Source organism: Phaseolus vulgaris, chromosome 3 (genome assembly GCF_000499845.2).
Source record: "Phaseolus vulgaris cultivar G19833 chromosome 3, P. vulgaris v2.0, whole genome shotgun sequence".
NCBI classification, from domain to species: domain Eukaryota; kingdom Viridiplantae; phylum Streptophyta; class Magnoliopsida; order Fabales; family Fabaceae; genus Phaseolus; species Phaseolus vulgaris.
Window position 1 is genome coordinate 9,245,569 of NC_023757.2, and position 17,961 is coordinate 9,263,529.

Below are 17,961 nucleotides of genomic sequence, written 5' to 3' on the forward strand. Positions count from 1 at the left end.
TAAGATACAAAATAATTTACAAGTTATCTAATATGCTACTTATATCTTGATTCAATTATCATGCTACATAGTATGTTCTATTCTACTAATTAACCAGGTTCACAATAATAAAGTTTCAATTTCCTCTCAAACTTGTTTTGAATCCCTATTATTATAGTGAGCTGATGGTAAAATAAATATATGAAACAAAATGTTCCATAATTACGAGCATAATTAGGAGATAACAATCACCAAGAAGCAATAGAGTCAAGAAAAAAATTCTTACCAAGATTGTTATATGAAACTTGGCTGACAAGAATGAGTTTGTAAACAATTACTTGAAAGGTTGATTATTGTGTCCACCAGACTTTCACGTTTCGTACGGAAAAGGACTGTTGTTGATACCTTGGAAAGTTTAAAAACTAAACTCTTTATCTCAGAAATTCAGGGTAGTAGTAGACATTTAAAATTACCAAAACTTGTTTTACTTCATTTCTTATTAATCATCATAGGTTGAAGACTATATGTATTCTTCATATGAAAATCACACAAGACATGAGCAAAGCTACTTATAGGGACAAGCCTTGAGACGACACAATAATTAGAATATCGTATTAGTAATCGAAAACGATAACTCCAGATTAAGCTTTACTGTCAATAGTCATTGGCACAGGTTCCTGCTTTGCTGTTGCTGTTCTTGCTTCTTCCAGTTTATTCATTTTAGCAAACATGATGCCATAGAACTGTGCATCCTTCTTGTTGTATTCTCTCACTTTCTGCTTCAAAAGTTTGTACTCCATCTTCACATCCCTGATTATATCATCCAACAAACTCAATTATGTATTATGACAGCTACTACAGTGTTGTCTCTATGTAACTATGTATATAACTGCATATATTCAAGTTGATCACACTCGGAACAAGGACATACCTGTTCTCTGGCTCAATCTCCAGGGCTTTCTTAATGTCCATCTCAGCTAGATCCAAGTCCACAAGATGAAGATATGCTTGTGCCCTCCGGTACAATGCTTTTACATTTCTACTATCAAGCTCCAACACCTACATGATATTCACGATTCAAGCTATTCCATTTTGATTTTCTGAATTCAGCTATGGAAAAACAAGAAACAGCTTTAGGCTGAATAGAAAAAGTACCTTTGTACACAACTTCTCTGCCTGTTTGTAGTCCTTTAGCTTCAACTTACAGGCTGCATTATTGAGATTGCATGTGATTTTCAATGCCTTGGATTGCTGTTTCTCTTCATCACCGAAGGAGGAATCATACTCAATAAATTTCATGGCCTGTAATCATGGGAGAACAAACAGCTGTTGTTATTCATCTAATACCACAGATAACTGTCAATAGCCAAGTAACATAAATAAAAGCTATTGATACTAATAGGGATACCTTTTCATATCTCTTTGACGCTCTCTCATATTTTCCAACCTTAAATAAAGCATTCCCTTCTTCCTTTTTCTTCCCAGCTCCCTCTATCTTCTCTGGTGTATTCAGATCCCATGATTCCTTCTCCTGCATCGCACCCCCATTTTCAGTAATTCAAGTCGAACTTGTTTGAATCTAAAAGATCCTTTAAAAAAGTGAAGACATAGCTCTCTCACCTTTACAAAGGAAAGCAGCTCAACTTCATAGTACAGTGTTGAATTAGGAGGAATAATAGCCAATTCCTGAGGGGACCCAGATGGACCAAAAGCATATTCGGGTTGTATGATCAGCAATGCAATTTCACCCTTCTTCATGTTCTTCACAGCTTTTTCAAGCCCATCAATTACTTGTTCTACATGGTCCATCAAATATACAGCTTAGTAAGTAGCAATGTAAGCAAAAAGGGACTTATGATTCAAGAGGTTAATATGATTGTTAAACTCACCTTCATCAATTTTGAACTCGAATGGCTGTTCATCGCCATAGCCCTTCTTAATGAAAACAGTTCCATCTTGTAGCTTGCCAATCAGTTTCACTGCAGCAAAGGAATTAATGTATCTCTTCAATTTCCCATCCAACACACAAAACATTTAATAAAGAAAGAGAAGATTTGATAAGATTATATCAGAAATGTAAGGTTCCTAGAAAACTATACCTTGAACTACAGCTCCATCGTTTGGCCGTTCATATCCCTCTCCTTCCTTCAAAGTTTTCTTGAGAACCTTCCCATCTTTGGTAATGTCAGACACGCTCTTCCACGAGACCAACTCAAGATCCACTTCAAGCGAAGCATTTGGAGGTACGGCACCTTCTTCTCCTGATGCTGGCCTTCCACTCTCACCAAATGCATCTGTAAAACTTTGAATGTCAATAAACTTGCACAAGCAAAATTTTCTACTCAGATATTGCTGATAGTAAAACTCTAACTCACATTGTGGCTTCACATTCAAGAGAACTTTCTCTCCCTTCTTCATTGTTTTCACAGCCTTAGCCAAAGCACGACAGAAATACCCTGTATGAAAATAGTCGTGAGATTGTTACTTCCATCAGAATCCAACTACATCGTAAAGAAAAAGAAATTGAATTTTGCAAAGTATGAGTCTGACCCTCTTCCACAGTGAACTCCACCCCATCAGATTTTGAAATGACTGTTCCATCTTCAAGCCGAGCTTCATATTTGACTGCAGAAAAGGAGAAAAAAATTAAGAAACTTCTAGACAATACTGCACAACAAGGTTCTGAAACAGGTGACTCTCAAAGACAAAAAAAGATAGAGTTCCGTACCAAACACTTCATCCAGGTCCTTAGGATTATCCCATTTCTCCCCTTCAGTAATTATGTTCTTCAATATTCCTCCATCCTTGCATATGTCCTTCACACTTGTCCAAGACAGCAATTCCACATCAAACTGCAGAGTTGCATTGGGGGGGATAGTGGGAGGAGATCCAGACTCTCCATAAGCCAATTCTGGGGGTATTGTGAAAAGGGCATTCTCACCTTTCTTCATAGTTTTAATACCTTCATCCCATCCCTTGATCACTTGCCCTAATCAAGTCACAAAGCATTCATTATCATAGTTATCATCATTAATCATTTAAGATTAATTGCATTATGACAAAGATAAAAGTGATTGAATTTATTGACTTTATCCTCTAATACTCACTCTAATAATAATTCCCAACACAATTATTGCAAAAATAGATAATGAAACTCTAGTAATTTTAAAAACAAAATTAGAGGACGAGGGTGAAACATTGATGAATGACTCTGTACCTTGGCCAAGGTTGAACCTGAAAGGTGTACCCCTATCACGGCTAGAATCAAAATGGGTTCCATCAAGCAAGGTTCCAGTATAATGCACTTCAACTTGGTCTCCACTGTTGGGGCTGTCCCAACCTTCACCTTCCTTCAGCAGCTTCTTCTTCAGGCCCATTTTCCCAATCTCCTTCTCCTCCCCCACCTTAAGGATCGAACTCTCCATTTCCTCATCAGGCATTTCCATGCTGCCAGCACTTGGGAACTCGAAATCCTCATCCATGGCTTACCAACAAGCTAACAAAACAAATGCCTACTAAAGAAGTAAGAGCTCACAGCTCAGAAATCACACCAACACAGGAAACGTTTTTATGTTTTTTACACGATCACAGGAAGTTGTTATGTATATATATAGGTAGGGGTGAAAGAAGAGAACGTGTCTAGAGATTTCTATAAGCCAAAGTTGTGAAGATGGTTCCAGAATTATCATGTCAATTCCATTTATTTGTTTTCTTATTGTTAATGTGATAATGATGATGAAGTCTCAATTTCAACATATAGAAGCAAGTTTTTTTTTTTTTTTTTTAAATCTAACGATCCGACAATAATGCAGTTGTTCGTTATTTTCCGAACAGAATCTAACTGAACGTTGAACAGTTCTTTCCTTTGTTTGTTTAATTATAATTATTTCTTTACTAAAAATATTCAGTTGATGAATAGTTGAATTCTTTGTAGAAGAATGCAAAACCAGTAATTACTCACTTGGAATGACTTTGCTTCTAAGAATTATCTAAATTTTAAACAAAAAATTTACTTTTTACTATCTTAAGTTTATCCAAAACAAAAATAGTCATTACTACCGAAAATACATTAGTTCTCATACGGGATCATATTTTGAAAATTTTGAAAAAATAATTTGAATCATGATTAAACATTATAATGGAAAAGTTATAGGTAAAGGAAAAATTAAATTTTAAAATATAGTTTAATTAATTTTTCTATTTTATTTGTTTCATATATAAAATATTGAAAAATAAAAGTTGAATAAAATGGTTGTAGAAAAAAAGTTAGCCATTATATATGCAGAAAGTAGTGATCCTTAAATACAAAATCATGAAAAAAAGGGTGTACACTAAATAGAAAGATTCCACTATATATTCTAATGCTATGGATGTTGTTTGTCTAATTTAATTTAGTTTTTGAGTAATTTTTTGGAAAAGAAATTAATTTTTTATAACTAAAATTAATTTATATATGAATTAAAAAGCATACTAAATTTTTACATGATAACTTCTAGAATTTAGGTTATGTATAAATTGATTTTAATTGTTAAAAAAATTATGTTTATGAAGGAGAATTGTTTTTTCTTCGTTAGGCATCAATATGGAATTTGATACGTCACGGTGATACTTTAAAAGTTAACAATCATATTATATCACATAAAATATATTATTAAAGAAAAAGAACAAATAAAAATACAGGAGAAAACATCGAATGTAAGGAAAATACAGAGGATACTCCAAATAGAAACCAAAGTCAAGCAAAACACAGGGAGTTGAAACCTATTATAAAAGAAGTTAAGAGCAAGACTAGATGACATTTATTATACTATTTATACTTTAAATTATTCTTTAAACTTATAGAAGTCAATTTATCAACACAATAGCTCTCTTCCCTAAAATATGAGATGACTTGTGTAACGTCCAAACTTTAGTTTAGGATACTTGGTAGAAGAGTACCTTAGCCTCTTTAAACATAGTTCCAAAGTGCCTTCATTGAAAAAAATTCGCATAGTGGATTCGGCTCCTCTCAACAAAATATGTAGAAGAGAGTTTTGAAAACAAAAATTGTTGGTTATTAATTCTGATTTTATTATTATTAATTATGATTTTATTACCCTTAAACTATTTTACCGTATTATTGCATTAATGGTCAGTTTACAGGCCTGTTAGTATTCCTATTTTATAGCTTCCAGTAATTGTAATTTTATTATATATATTTTTGAAATAAATCAAAATGAATAGGAATCAGTTTAGCAGTTTTGCAACTTTTGCAATTACGTTCAATCAGTTTCTACAACCTTTTGTCTTCTCTTATTTTCTTCAATTAGTTCCTACAACTGGTATTAGAGCCAGTCTGTTATCATGAATTCTACCCAATTATTGGTCCCCATCCTTGATGGAAAAAAAATTACAATCGGTGGTGTGTGCAGATGAGAGTTTTGTTTGATTATCATGAGTTATGGGATGTCATTGAGGGTGGAGTGTCTGCATTAGCTGCTAATGCAACTGAGGCGCAACGAGTAGCACATCGTGATCAGAAGAAGAAGGACAATAAGACTTTGTATCTCATTCATCAAGGGATGAATGACGAGACATTTGAGCAGATAGAAGGAGCAACAACTGCAAGTGAGGCTTGGATCATTTTGTCAACCAATTATAAAGGTGATGACGAGATAAAAAGGGTGCGTCTTCAAACCTTAAGATGCCAATATGAATTGTTGCAGATGGAAACCACATAGACTGTTGATGTATATATAAATAAAGTTTTTGCCTTAACAAATCAGATGAAGACCAATGGTGAAACACATTCGGAGCAGGCAAAGGTGGAGAATATTTTGAGATCTTTAACTCCCAGATTTGAACATGTTGTTGTCACAATTAAAGAGACCAATGACATTTAAAAAATGACAGTAAGGTTATTGTCTGGTTCCCTACAGCGCATGAGCAGCAGATGAATGACAATAAGATTGAAAAACCAATTGAACAAGCTTTACAAGCACAAGCCTCAATTAGTAGCTCCTAACATAAACATGATACTTATTCCAGCAAAGGTCATGATACACTGAAGTGACTGCTCACAATACTTTTTAAATCAGCGTACACGTGGCAAGATCAACGTCTGGGACTTGGTGGCGCTTGAACTTCTTCGTGCACTGTTTAAACCTTTAAACCCTTACACTCTCTTCACTGTTTCATTACTTTCACTTAAGCAAATCATTTTCAAACATTTCTCTCGTTCGAAACGCTCACTCTTCCTCTTTCAAAACTCAGACCCTCAGACCTTACTTGATCAAAGGTATGATTTTTACTTGTCGTTTGCTCTTGCTTTACGATTTCGCTGCCCATAACATGCTAGAACTGTTCTGGGACTGTTTATGTTTTCTGCATTTTAGGTTTTTTGCACCTTTACGTTTCCTCTGTTTTTCGCTTTGCATCTTTGTTTTTCTGGGTTTTCTGGGTCGCGCTATCGTCTTCTTCTAAACCCTTGTTTTCTCCCTTACTTCCTCTTTTTTTCCTTTTTAGCTCTCCTCGAGATGGCCAGAACCAAAACAACATTGAACCCTCATCCTCCTGTTAACTACAAAGCTCTCTACCACTGGGCCCCTAATGAGCTCTTAGCGGAAACCTCCAAATACACCTCAAACGAGGACGTCATAACGTACAAGGAGGGTGAAGCTGATGAGAAATGTCGTGTCTTCGGGAGGGAGCACGACGCGTATGTATCCGTTCTGCCTTGTGAGAAAGGTGAGCCCGTGTGCGCTGATGATTGCGTGAACCCGACTGGAGGTCCTTTTTTCTTCATGTACTCCACCATTTTCAAGCGGGTCAAGCTCTGCTTACCATTGACGGGGTTCGAGCGCGCGTTGCTCACAGAGGTTAATTTGGCCCCTGCCCAGCTACATCCCAACAACTAGGCCTTTATGAGGGCCTTCAGCATTCTGTGCAATCACCTTGGCCACACGCCCTCCGTGGATGTCTTCTTATATTTCTTCGAAGCAAAGAATCCCAGCAAGAGGCTATGGCTGAGCTTTAATGAAGTAGCAGGGAGAATTCTCCAAACTCTCTTCCAGTAATCCTACAAAGGATTCAAGAAGATGTTCTTCAAGGTGAGCTGCAGCGTCCACGAACCCACCCTTCTAGACGGATTCCCCCTTTATTGGGTGGAGAAGCCTGGTCTGGAAAGGCCTAGGAGTCTCAAGGACCTGACCCCACCCAATCGTGAGATGCGTAAACTTCTTTCGGGCTTGGGAGTGGTGTTTGACCGCCAAGCTGATCAAGCTTGAATTCTGCGCTAAAGCTCTTAAGACCTACATTGGTATTGCTTTTATTTCTACTTCACATCGCCTTTCAATTTCATGTTTAGTTTCTTATATTTTCTTATTTATGTGCAGGCATGACTCTTAACGCGGAGAGAAAGAAAAAACTACTCGAGCTGCTTTCCAAGCGCAGGGCTGCGGCTACCGGTGTGGGTACCAGTACCCCTGCAAATCCTCCTCCTCCTTCTACCTCTGCTCCCAACTCCTCTTAATCATCCCCCGACGACAATAGGCTTAAAGGGGTGTGGTGGCCACAGGTACAGAAGACGAGGATACCGACTCGGGCCTTGTCTTCAAGAGGCAAAGGGTTGTCGACATCGAGGCGTTATTGCACTCAGCAACTAATGGCCGCGCACCATCCTTCAGGGACAACCCTCCAAGCGCCTCCTCCTCTCAAGACCTTATTGTGCTCGAAGGCGGGGGAGAGAATGCTTCTGAAGGCCACCAAGCACCTACTGCCGTTGAGCTTCCAGCCATCCTCCAGCAAGCTCTCAAATGCTTCCAAAACCAAGAGGTGATGAATAGCCTGAGTGAGGATCCTACCCAAAGTCGTGTGGCTCAAGGCCTCGGGGAGTATCTGATCGCATCTAGCCTCTCTCTATCAAAGGTGCAAGATTTGCAAGCTGGGATGGCGAAGCTGAGGGAAGAGTTAGCTTCCCTAACTAAGGTCTCCTCCACACGCGAAGCTGCCTTCAACAAAGAGCTGATGAGCCTTCAGCAATCTGAGAAGGAAGTTAAGAGGCTTCTCTTCGAGAAGTCCCAGGAGGCTCTTCAGTCTGAGTCGAAGATCCTACCTCTCCGCAACAAAGTGATTGAACTGGAGGAGAAGGTAGAGGAGATGCAGACCAAGATGGCCAAGCTGGAGGAGAGGGTCACCCAACGCGAAGTCCAACTGGGCCAGGTGGAGGGGGAGCTTTCTGAGAAAGTCGAGCTCTTCAAGCAAACAAAAGAAGAGCTCAACAACGACGTTGCCGATGCTTATGGCAAGGGGTTTCAAGATGCCATGGCTCAGTTTGCCTGCGTGCGTCCTGAGGTGGATCTTTCCCCTTTCGCAGAGTCGGAGTGGGTCGTTGATGGGCAGCTCATGCCCAGAGAGTAGCTTCTCCTGCTTTATAACTTATTCGCTGAACAATTTGTAATTTCTACACACACACACACACATATATATGAATATCTGTCTTTCTTCAATCTGCTTTTGTCTTGGTTGCTTAGCTGCTTCACTTGTACTTAACTTTGACTAACAACGCCTTTGACGAATACTCGTACTCTAGGTAGCGCGCTTCTACTCCGCCCGCTCGACCTTTCCTTCTTCGATCTTCAACATCTTAAAGGTAACAGTGATGCGCACACAAACCCTTAACCAACCTAATCTTTTTCATACGAAGATAAGAAAAACTCCTCCTGCTGTTTTTGATTTTCTTCTTGCAAGATAAGGGAAAGGTCTCCCTACTGATCTCGTCCCTGCCCTCTTCAGGTCGACGGGCATGCCTTGTTAGTAACACTGGTGAACCACACCGTTCTAGACCTTGCTTCGTGAGGGCAAGAGTGAATTTAACTGGTGAACCATATTGTTCGTCCCTGGTGCTCCCACACAAGAGGGAGACTCACTTAGGAATCATACTACTGTTACAATGTATGGCTTTAAACTAGAGGGGGTGAATGGTTTAAAGAGGTTTTTCAAAAAGTTTTAAGCCTAGAATGAAATTACTTCGAGAATAACTTGATTAAGAAATCAGTTTGTCAAAACACAAAGCAAAAAGCACAGCACCAGAAAAACAATCAGTTGTTTTGCAGAAACAATCAGTTGTTTATACCAGTTCACAAATATAAAAACTGAATTTAAAGAGTTAAAGGATAGAGAAAATGCACACAGAGGTTTATACTAGTTCACTCTAAACCCAGAGCTACATCCAATCTTCCCAGAAACCACTGGGGAATCCACTAAGCAATCAACCCTAGATTACTTACAACACAACCAAAGAAGTGACCTTGATCCCCTCAAGACGCACACTTCCTTTGGTCAAGCACAACAACACTAAGAATGCTGATCTTGATCCCCTCAAGAACACACAACACTTCTCAGCAATACAAACAAAATTTCTTTCAATAGTACAAAGGATTACACTTGTTACAGAACAAATCTGAAATCAATACAAGATGAAAATCCTATCTCACACTCTTTGATCAATGCAATCTCTAAGCAATTCTCAACTTTTCAAAATCTCAAATCAGTTGAAAAACTCAAATATGTTTTTCTGTATATAATCAAAGTTGTTGTTTGTTACAAAATCTTAACAAACTATTCATTGCATTTAAAGATTGGTCAAAGCATTAAAAACTGGAGCGTAAACAGTTAGAAAAACATTTAATGCTGAGTCAAAGCACAAAATAGTTTTCTGTTATGGTCCCAAAACAAACAATCGGTTGTTTCCACAAATCAATTGGTTGTTTTGGTTTGACAGCAAGTCAACCATTTAAAAACAGTTTTCAACCTTTCTAAAAATACCTAAGTATAAAACAATCGGTTGTTTTGACAAAACAACAGGTTGTTTTTCACTTAGTTTGAAAAACACTTTTCTTTTAAAAAGGTTTGAGAATGCTTATGCTTTGGATTCAATCAAGAGTGGATTATACATAAAGTCTACCTAGATCCTATCTAAAAGACAGCTCAGCAACAACAAGCACATCTAGCCTTTCATCAACCTTCAAAGGGTTTGGATTCTTCAAAGGTTGAGCACACTTGGTTCAGCAATCTCCCCCTATTTGATGAAAACAAATCCTTGGTGCTTGTGTCAGATCTGATTGAATCTGAAGCAGTACCTGCAAAAAATAGCATATATACATTCCAATGCTTCTTACAGCAGTAGGTTAGATTTTCACACATTTGAAAGCATATTTTCATATAAACAATCGGTTGTTTACACGAAACAATCAGTTGTTTCTATCAGCAGCAGCAGAAACAATTTTAATATCAGAGATTTCAACAGATTTAAACAGTTTCAGAAAAAGATACACAATAATTAATCAATTCTCCCCCTATTTGTCTTCACAAATAGCCTCTAACATTTAATAAAACAAATTGTCTTCAATTGACTTTGGTTCAATTTGAGAGACAAAAGATGTGTGCCTGCAGAAGTTTGAGATGGAGCTACGTGTAGAGACACCTTCCTTTATCTGCCCTATGATGTTTTCCACTGACAGATCTCTAGGAATCCTCCATTCATTGGGCAACTCACTTTGTTGCATAATTTCAATCAGTTGTTTCTGCGAATCAATTGGTTGTTTTTCTGCACTGATGTCCCACTTCTCCAAACTGATGCTCTGTTCATCCTCTTCAGCACTGGTCTTCAGGATTTGGATGTTTCTGCGATCTACCTCATCAAAGACAACATGAACAAACTCTTCTACCGTCATTAGCCTCTTGTTGTAGATTCTGTATGCATGACTTGTGAGAGAATACCCTATGAAGATGCCAAGATCAGCTTTTTCATCAAACTTCCCTAGGTTTTCCTTTCCATTTTTGAGAACAAAACAGCTGCAACCGAAAACTCTGAGATGATTGATGTTAGGCTTCCTTCCATTGAAGAGTTCATAAGGAGTCTTCTTCAGAATAGGCCTAATTAGCACTTTATTCATTACAGAACACGAAGTGCTAACTGCATCAGCCCAAAAATACTTAGGAAGAGAAGATTCATTAAGCATTGTTCTAGCTAGCTCTTCAAGGGACCTATTCTTTCTCTCTACCACCCAATTCTGTTGTGGAGTTCTTGGAGTAGAGAAATTATGCAGAATTCTCATCTTTTCACAGAACTTGCTGAACTTTTCATTTTGAAATTCTCCTCATGATCGCTTCTTATTGAGCCTATGTTGCTATTCTTTGTATTTTGCAACCTTCTTGCTACCTTCTTGAATGCAGAAAAGGCATCACTTTTGATTCCAAGAAGAAAGTCCAAGTGAACCTAGAAAAATCATCAACAATAACAAGAGCATAGTAATTTCCACCAAGGCTCATAGTTCTTGAAGGTCCAAAAAGATCCATGTGAAGTAGCTCAAGAGGTTTTAAAGAAGAAACAACATTTTTAATTTTAAAAGAGCTTTTCACTTGTTTTCCCTTTTGGCAAGCTTCACAAATATGATCCTTCTCAAACTTGAGCTTTGCTAGCCCAATCACAAGATCCTTTGAAATTAACTTGTTCAAGTGATTCATGTGAATATGAGCAATTCTTCTATGCCAAAGCCAAGACTCATCTTGCTTGGATAGAAGACAACCAATTGAACATGGTGAAGAGATATCTAGAAGATAAACATTATTGATTCTCTTACCTGCCAACATTACCTCTTTGGTGTTGGGTAGACAGATTTCACATGTGTTTGTCTTGAACATCACTTGATATCCCTTGTCACACAGTTGACTAATGCTCAACAGATTGTGCTTTAATCCTTCTACTTAGAGCACATCATGGATGACCAAGATATCTTTGTCTCCTATGGATCCTCTCCCAAGAATCCTTCCCTTATTGTTGTCCCCATAGGTGACATGCCCTTCTTGCTTAAAGAAGATGCTCAGGAACTTTGATTTGTCCTCAGTCATGTGCTTGGAGCATCCACTGTCCAAGTACCATTGTTACTTGCTCTCCTCCAAGTTTTCCTATAAAGAAGATTTTCAAGTACAAAGATTTGGTCTCCTTATGAATGTGGGTCCATTTGGTTTACATTCATCAATTGAACCTTTACTACACTTAGGAATCCACTTCATAAAGCCCCTAGGAACAACATATTTTTTTATTTTACAGAACCTCACATAATGGCCTTTTTCATGCAGTAGAGGCATGTAACAACCGGTTGTTTCGATGGTCCAATCAATTGTTTTTCTAGCATTTTTTAAAATGACTTTGAAAATCTATCTTGCTTGTTTTGTGGGTTAAAACCCAATCCAACTTTTCCAAAAACACAAATTTGAGATGCCAAGACATTCTCAAAGTTTGATTGACCTTTAGAAATCTTATCCACAGTTTTAACAAGATAGGGAACCTTCTTTTCAAGATTTTCGCAATTTTCACAAACAAGAGTATTACACTTGCAAGAGGAGTTTTTGTAAACAATTTCAAGGTTTTCAAAATCTGTTTTTGAATTTTCCAATTCCTCTTCCAATGTTTTGACTCTGTTTTCAAGCCAACTATTCATTCCCTTTAACTGGTTGTTCAAGAGGGCCAATTGGTTGGCTTCTTCATGTCTTTCTTGAAAGGCTTGAAGCAATTGACTATAGTTTTCAGAGTTTGAGGAGTTAGATGAACTTACACCACTTGAGCATCATCCTTTTTGGCCATGAAGCAGTGGTTGAGGCTTTTCTTGTTTTTCCTTCTCTTCCTTCTTGCTTGACTTCTTGACCTTGCTTCCTTGAGTATGTCCCACATCTCTTTAGCAGTTTTGCATTTTCATATCCTGAAAAACTCATTAGTATCTAGTGCAGAAGCTATTATGTTTTGAGCAGTACAATAAAGCTTGGCCATTTTACATTCTTCATTGGTCCATTGGGACCAAGGTTTTGCAATTAAAGAACTATTCTTTTTAAACTTTGGAATGAAAGGACCATTCTCAATTGAATCCCAAATTCCTTGATCAATAGATTCCACAAAGATTTTCATTCTGGCCTCCCAATACTTGTAATTCAATCCACAGAATAAAGGTGGTTTGTAGATTGAAGCACCTTCCTCAAAAGATAGTTTTCCATCTATAGAAAAAGATTTTCGGATCAAACTTGAATAACTTTCAAGAACCAAGCTCTGATACCAATTGTTAGAAATGTATGGCTTTAAACTAGAGGGGGGGGGGGGGGGTGAATGGTTTAAAGAGGTTTTTCAAAAAGTTTTAAGCCTAGAATGAAATTACTTTGAGAATAACTTGATTAAGAAATCAGTTTGTCAAAACACAAAGCAAAAAGCACAACACCAAAAAAACAATCGGTTGTTTATACCAGTTCACAAATATAAAAACTGAATTTAAAGAGTTAAAGGATAGAGAAAATGCACGCATAGATTTATACTGGTTCACTCTAAACCCAGAGCTACATCCAGTCTTCCTAGAAACCACTAGGGAATCCACTAACCAATCAACCCTAGATTACTTACAACACAACCAAAGAAGTGACCTTGATCCCCTCAAGACACACACTTCCTTTGGTCAAACACAACAATACTAAGAATGGTGATCTTAATCCCCTCAAGAACACACAACACTTCTCAGCAATACACACAAAGTTTCTTTCAATAGTACAAAGGATTACACTTGTTACAGAACAAATCTGAAATCAATACAAGATGAAAATCTTATCTCACACTCTTTGATCAATGCAATCTCTAAGCAATTCTCAACTTTTGAAAATCTCAAATCAGTTGAAAAACTCAAATCTGTTTTTCTGTATATAATCAAAGTTGTTGTTTGTTACAAAATCTTAACAAACTATGCATTGCATTTAAAGATTGGTCAAAGCATTAAAAACTGGAGCGTAAACAGTTAGAAAAACATTTAATGCTGAGTCAAAGCACAAATCAGTTTTCTGTTATGGTCCCAAAACAAACAATCAGTTGTTTCCACGAATCAATCGATTGTTTTGGTTTGACAGCAAGTCAACTATTTAAAAACAGTTTTCAACCTTTCTAAAAACACCTAAGTATAAAACAATTGGTTGTTTTGACAAAACAACAGGTTGTTTTTCACTTAGTTTGAAAAACACTTTTCTTTTAAAAAGGTTTGAGAATGCTTATGCTTTGGATTCAATCAAGAGTGGATTATACATAAAGTCTACCTAGATCCTATCTAAAAGACAGCTCAGCAACAACAAGCACATCTAGCCTTTCATCAACCTTCAAAGGGTTTGGATTCTTCAAAGCTTGAACACACTTGGTTCAACAACTACTCCCAACCTTGGTGTTTCTAACCCAAGGGAACGGTTCGTAACCGACCTCGCTCTAGCCCATGGGGCAAGGGAGGATGTTGTTGAACCAAGTGGTGTTCAAGCTTTGAAGAATCCAAACCCTTTGAAGGATGTTGAAGGCTTGGTTGTGCTTGTTGTTGTTGAGCTGTCTTAGATAGGATCTGGGGTAGATTGTTTATGTAATCCACTCTTGATTGAATCCAAAACATAGGCATTCTCAATCTTTTAAAAGAAAAGTGTTTTTCAAACTAAGTGAAAAACAACCAATTGTTTTGTCGAAACAACCGATTGTTTTATACTTAGGTGTTTTTAGAAAAGGTTGAAAACTGTTTTTCAAATGGTTGAGCTGTTAAAACTAAAACAACCGATTGATTCGTGGAAACAACCGATTGTTTGTTTTGGTACCATAACAGAAAAACCTTTTTAAGCTTGGACTGAGCTTTAAATGTTTTAACTGATTACACTTCAGTCTTTAATGCTTTGACCAATCTTTAAATGCAATGAATAAGTTTGTTAAGATTTGATAACAAATATCTTTGAATATATTCAGTAAAACAAATTTGGGTTTTAACAAGAACAGATTTGATTTTTTCAAAAAGTTGAGATTGCTTAGAGATTGAGAGTGATCAAAGAGTGTGAGATAGGATTTATGTTTGTATTTGAGTTCAGATTTTCTTCTGTAACAAGTGTAATCCTTATATCTGTTGAACAAGTTTCTTCTGTGTGTTTGCTGAGAAGTGTTGTGTATTCTTGAGGGGATCAAGATCAGCATTCTTAGTGTTGGTGTTTTGGACAAGAGAAGTGTGTGTCTTGAGGGGATCAATGTCACTTTCTTGGTTGTGTTGTAAGTGATCAAGGTTTGATTGCTTAGTGGAATTCCTCAGTGGTTTCTGAGAAGACTAGATGTAGCTCTGGGTTTAGAGTGAACCAGTATAAATCTCTGTGTGCATTCTCTCTCTCCCTTAACTCTTTAAATTTAGTTTTGATATTTGTATACTGGTATAAACAACCGATTGTTTCTGCGAAACAACCGATTGTTTTTCTGGTGCTGTGCTTTTAGTTTTGTGTTTTGGCAAACTGAATTCTCTATCAACTGAATCTGGAAGAAAGTTCATTCAAGGCTTAAAAGTTTTTGAAATCCCTCTTTAAACCATTCACCCCCTTCTAGTTTAAAGTCATACATTCTAACAAATGTAACTGTCGAACCATGTTGTTCGACCTTGGCGTTCCCACGCAAGAGAGAGGCTCACTGAGGAACCATACTATTCTCAATCTTGGTGTTTCTAACCCAAGTGAACGATTCGTAACTGACCTCGTCCTCGTCCATGGGGCAAGGGTGGATGTAACTTTTGAACCATGTTGTTCGACCTTGGCGTTCCCACACAAGAGGGAGGCTCATTAAGGAACCATACTATTCCATATCTTAGTGTTTCTAACTCAAGTGAAAAATTCCTAACTGAACTCATCCTTGTTGTATGAAGTCAAGGGACAGGTCTTATAACGGTTGAACCATACTATTCTCAGCCTTGGTGAACTCACACAAGAGGGAGGCTCACTGAGGAACCATACTATTCCCGATCTTGGTGTGTCAATCTCAGAGAGAGGTTCATTAACTGCACTGCACAATATATTTCTTAATTGAATAACTAAAATTTTATTGGGTGACCTCGTTAAAAAACCCTTATAAGGGAAAAAGAGTGTCTCATAAAACTGTGTGCAATGCAAACAACATAACTGAAATAAAACTTGAGGTTGGTCGCGTTCCAAGTACGAGGGATCGCCCGACCTTCTAATGTTTCGAGCCTGTATGCTCCATTCTCAAGGGTCTCTGTCACTCTGAAAGGACCAGTCCACTTGGGGGACAACTTGTTCTCTAGCTGGTACGGGTGGACCTTTCGCATCACCTGGTCGACGACCTGAAACTGCCGAGGTCTCAGCTTGGAGCTGTACTTGTACTCCACCCTCCTCTTCAAGGCTTCGGCCTTAATCCTTGCTTCCTCCCTTACTTCGTCCAGTAGGTTAGGTTCACCTTTCTCTCTTCATTGGATTTTTTGACCACGAAGTTCTGGAAACAAGGTGAGTCCTCCTGGATTTCTACTGGAATCATTGCGTTCGAACCGTACACCAAGCTAAAGGGTGTCTCTCTGGTTTTGGACTGGGTAGTAGTGTGGTAAGTCCACACAATTTTAGGAACTTCCTCTACCTACGTCCCTTTGGCTTTTTCTAGCCCTTTCTTTAGACATCTGAGCATAACTCGGTTGGCAGACTTGACCTGCCCGTTCGTCTGGGGGTGTTTGACCGATGCGAACACCTGCTTTACTCCCAGTTCTGTACATAACTTGCCCAACTGCTGGCGGGCAAACTGGGTACCATTATCAGACACCAACCATTTTGGGATCCCAAAGCGGCACACTATGTTCTTCCACACAAAGTGTTGGATCTTGTGGGTTGTGATCTACACTACTGGCTCAGCCTCTATCCACTTTGTGAACTATTCTATGGCAACCACGAGGTACTTCATCTGTCGCACTGCTAAAGGAGAAAGCCCCAGAATGTTGATTCCCCAGGTATGAAATGGCCAGGGGCTATAGATTAACCTCCACTCCTCTGGAGGCGCCTTGTGCCAGTCCGTGTGTTGCTGGCACTGCTTACACCGCTGTGCATACCCCGTGCAATCTTCCCTCATGGTTGGCCAATAATATCCTGTACGAATGGCCTTTGATGAGAGAGATCGACTGTCGATGTGGCTACCGCATATCCCTTCATATAGTTTTTCCATAATGCGCGTGCATTGCTCACCACTTACACACACTAGGATGGGGTGGGTGAACCCATGCTTGAATAATTTTACATCGATTAAGGTGTACTTGCTGGAATTTTTCTTGATTTTTCTGGCCTCTGTGGGTTTTAGCGGGAGTATTTCATCAACCAAATAACGTTGATAGGGTGTCATCCAAGTTTCTTCTGTTTCAACTTGGTAGACTTGTGACAAACTTTCCCCAACAACTGGGTATACGCTTATTCTCGGCGTTTTTAACATCTCCTGCGTCAACAACCGATGACTCCTCCGCACCCCTTCCGATGTGCTGATCTGATGGACTTCTGCCATATTGTATGTGGTAGTTCGAGGTGTCCTCAGGGTCTCCTGAATGACTGTCCTCTGTCTGCCCCCCTTGCCCGAACTGGCGAGCTTAGCAAGCATGTGTGCTCGAGCATTCTGTTCTCTAGGTACGTGGACTAATTCGAACACCTCAAATGTTTCCCTCAGAACCTGGACATACTCTAGATATGCAGCCATCCGAGGGTCTTTAGCCTAGTATTCCCCCGAGACCTGACCTGTAACTAACAAGGAGTCATTCTTTGCCAACAAACCTTTCGCACCCATCTCTTTAGCCAGCAGCATTCCAGCGATCAGGGCCTCATACTCTACCAGGTTGTTACTGGCCTTGAAAGCGAACCGCAGGGCCTGCTCAATTAGCAACCCATTTGGCCCTTCCAAGATAACACCAACCCCACTGCTTTGTTGGTTGGAGGAACCATCTACATAGAGTACCCATCTAAAACCTGCTCTTTCTTGGTGCGCGGTTGCCGAGGAGAGCTCTACTACGAAGTCAGCATAAACTTGGCCTTTAATGGGGCCTTTAGGCTCATACTGCACATCGAACTCAGATAACCCTATCGCTCATCGCACCATCCTGCCTGCCACATCTGGCTTTTGTAAGACCTTGCAAATTGGAAGGTCTGTCATCA

The 17,961-nt window shown here is 38.7% G+C and overlaps 3 protein-coding genes across 3 annotated transcripts; 1 reads left to right on the top strand and 2 right to left on the bottom strand.

Annotated features, from left to right (window-relative positions):
• Positions 1–448: 448 nt before the first annotated feature.
• Positions 449–3,707, bottom strand: LOC137806581 (peptidyl-prolyl cis-trans isomerase FKBP62-like). The gene is made up of 11 exons (XM_068606783.1): positions 3,197–3,707; positions 2,708–2,968; positions 2,530–2,604; positions 2,355–2,435; positions 2,079–2,273; positions 1,869–1,958; positions 1,600–1,775; positions 1,388–1,510; positions 1,135–1,281; positions 911–1,038; positions 449–789 (listed from the first exon to the last, which is right to left on the bottom strand). The coding sequence occupies exons 1-11, from the start codon at positions 3,459–3,461 to the stop codon at positions 621–623; spliced, it is 1,710 nt and encodes a 569-aa protein (XP_068462884.1). The 5' UTR covers positions 3,462–3,707; the 3' UTR covers positions 449–620.
• Positions 3,708–5,390: 1,683 nt separating this feature from the next.
• On the top strand, positions 5,391–8,376 carry LOC137839068 (uncharacterized). The gene is made up of 4 exons (XM_068648195.1): positions 5,391–5,622; positions 6,484–6,705; positions 7,353–7,424; positions 7,535–8,376. Exons 1-4 carry the CDS (start codon positions 5,391–5,393, stop codon positions 8,374–8,376), a joined length of 1,368 nt encoding a protein of 455 aa, XP_068504296.1.
• Positions 8,377–16,702: 8,326 nt separating this feature from the next.
• LOC137839069 (uncharacterized) lies at positions 16,703–17,509 on the bottom strand. The gene has a single exon (XM_068648196.1). It carries the CDS (start codon positions 17,507–17,509, stop codon positions 16,703–16,705), a length of 807 nt encoding a protein of 268 aa, XP_068504297.1.
• Positions 17,510–17,961: the final 452 nt, after the last annotated feature.

Bases quoted from the DNA above. Each gene is read 5' to 3' on its own strand.
- LOC137806581 (XM_068606783.1), bottom strand. From the start codon at position 3,461: ATGGATGAGGATTTCGAGTTCCCAAGTGCTGGCAGCATGGAAATGCCT. The intron at 2,436-2,529 runs GTCAGACTCATA...ATTTTCATACAG, and splicing joins GGAGTTCACTGTGGAAGAGG to GGTATTTCTGTCGTGCTTTG. The intron at 1,511-1,599 runs GTGAGAGAGCTA...GGTGCGATGCAG, and splicing joins AGCTGCTTTCCTTTGTAAAG to GAGAAGGAATCATGGGATCT.
- LOC137839068 (XM_068648195.1), top strand. From the start codon at position 5,391: ATGAGAGTTTTGTTTGATTATCATGAGTTATGGGATGTCATTGAGGGT. The intron at 5,623-6,483 runs GTGATGACGAGA...TTTCCTTTTTAG, and splicing joins TTTGTCAACCAATTATAAAG to CTCTCCTCGAGATGGCCAGA. The intron at 6,706-7,352 runs GTGAGCCCGTGT...ATTTATGTGCAG, and splicing joins CGTTCTGCCTTGTGAGAAAG to GCATGACTCTTAACGCGGAG.
- LOC137839069 (XM_068648196.1), bottom strand. From the start codon at position 17,509: ATGGCTGCATATCTAGAGTATGTCCAGGTTCTGAGGGAAACATTTGAG.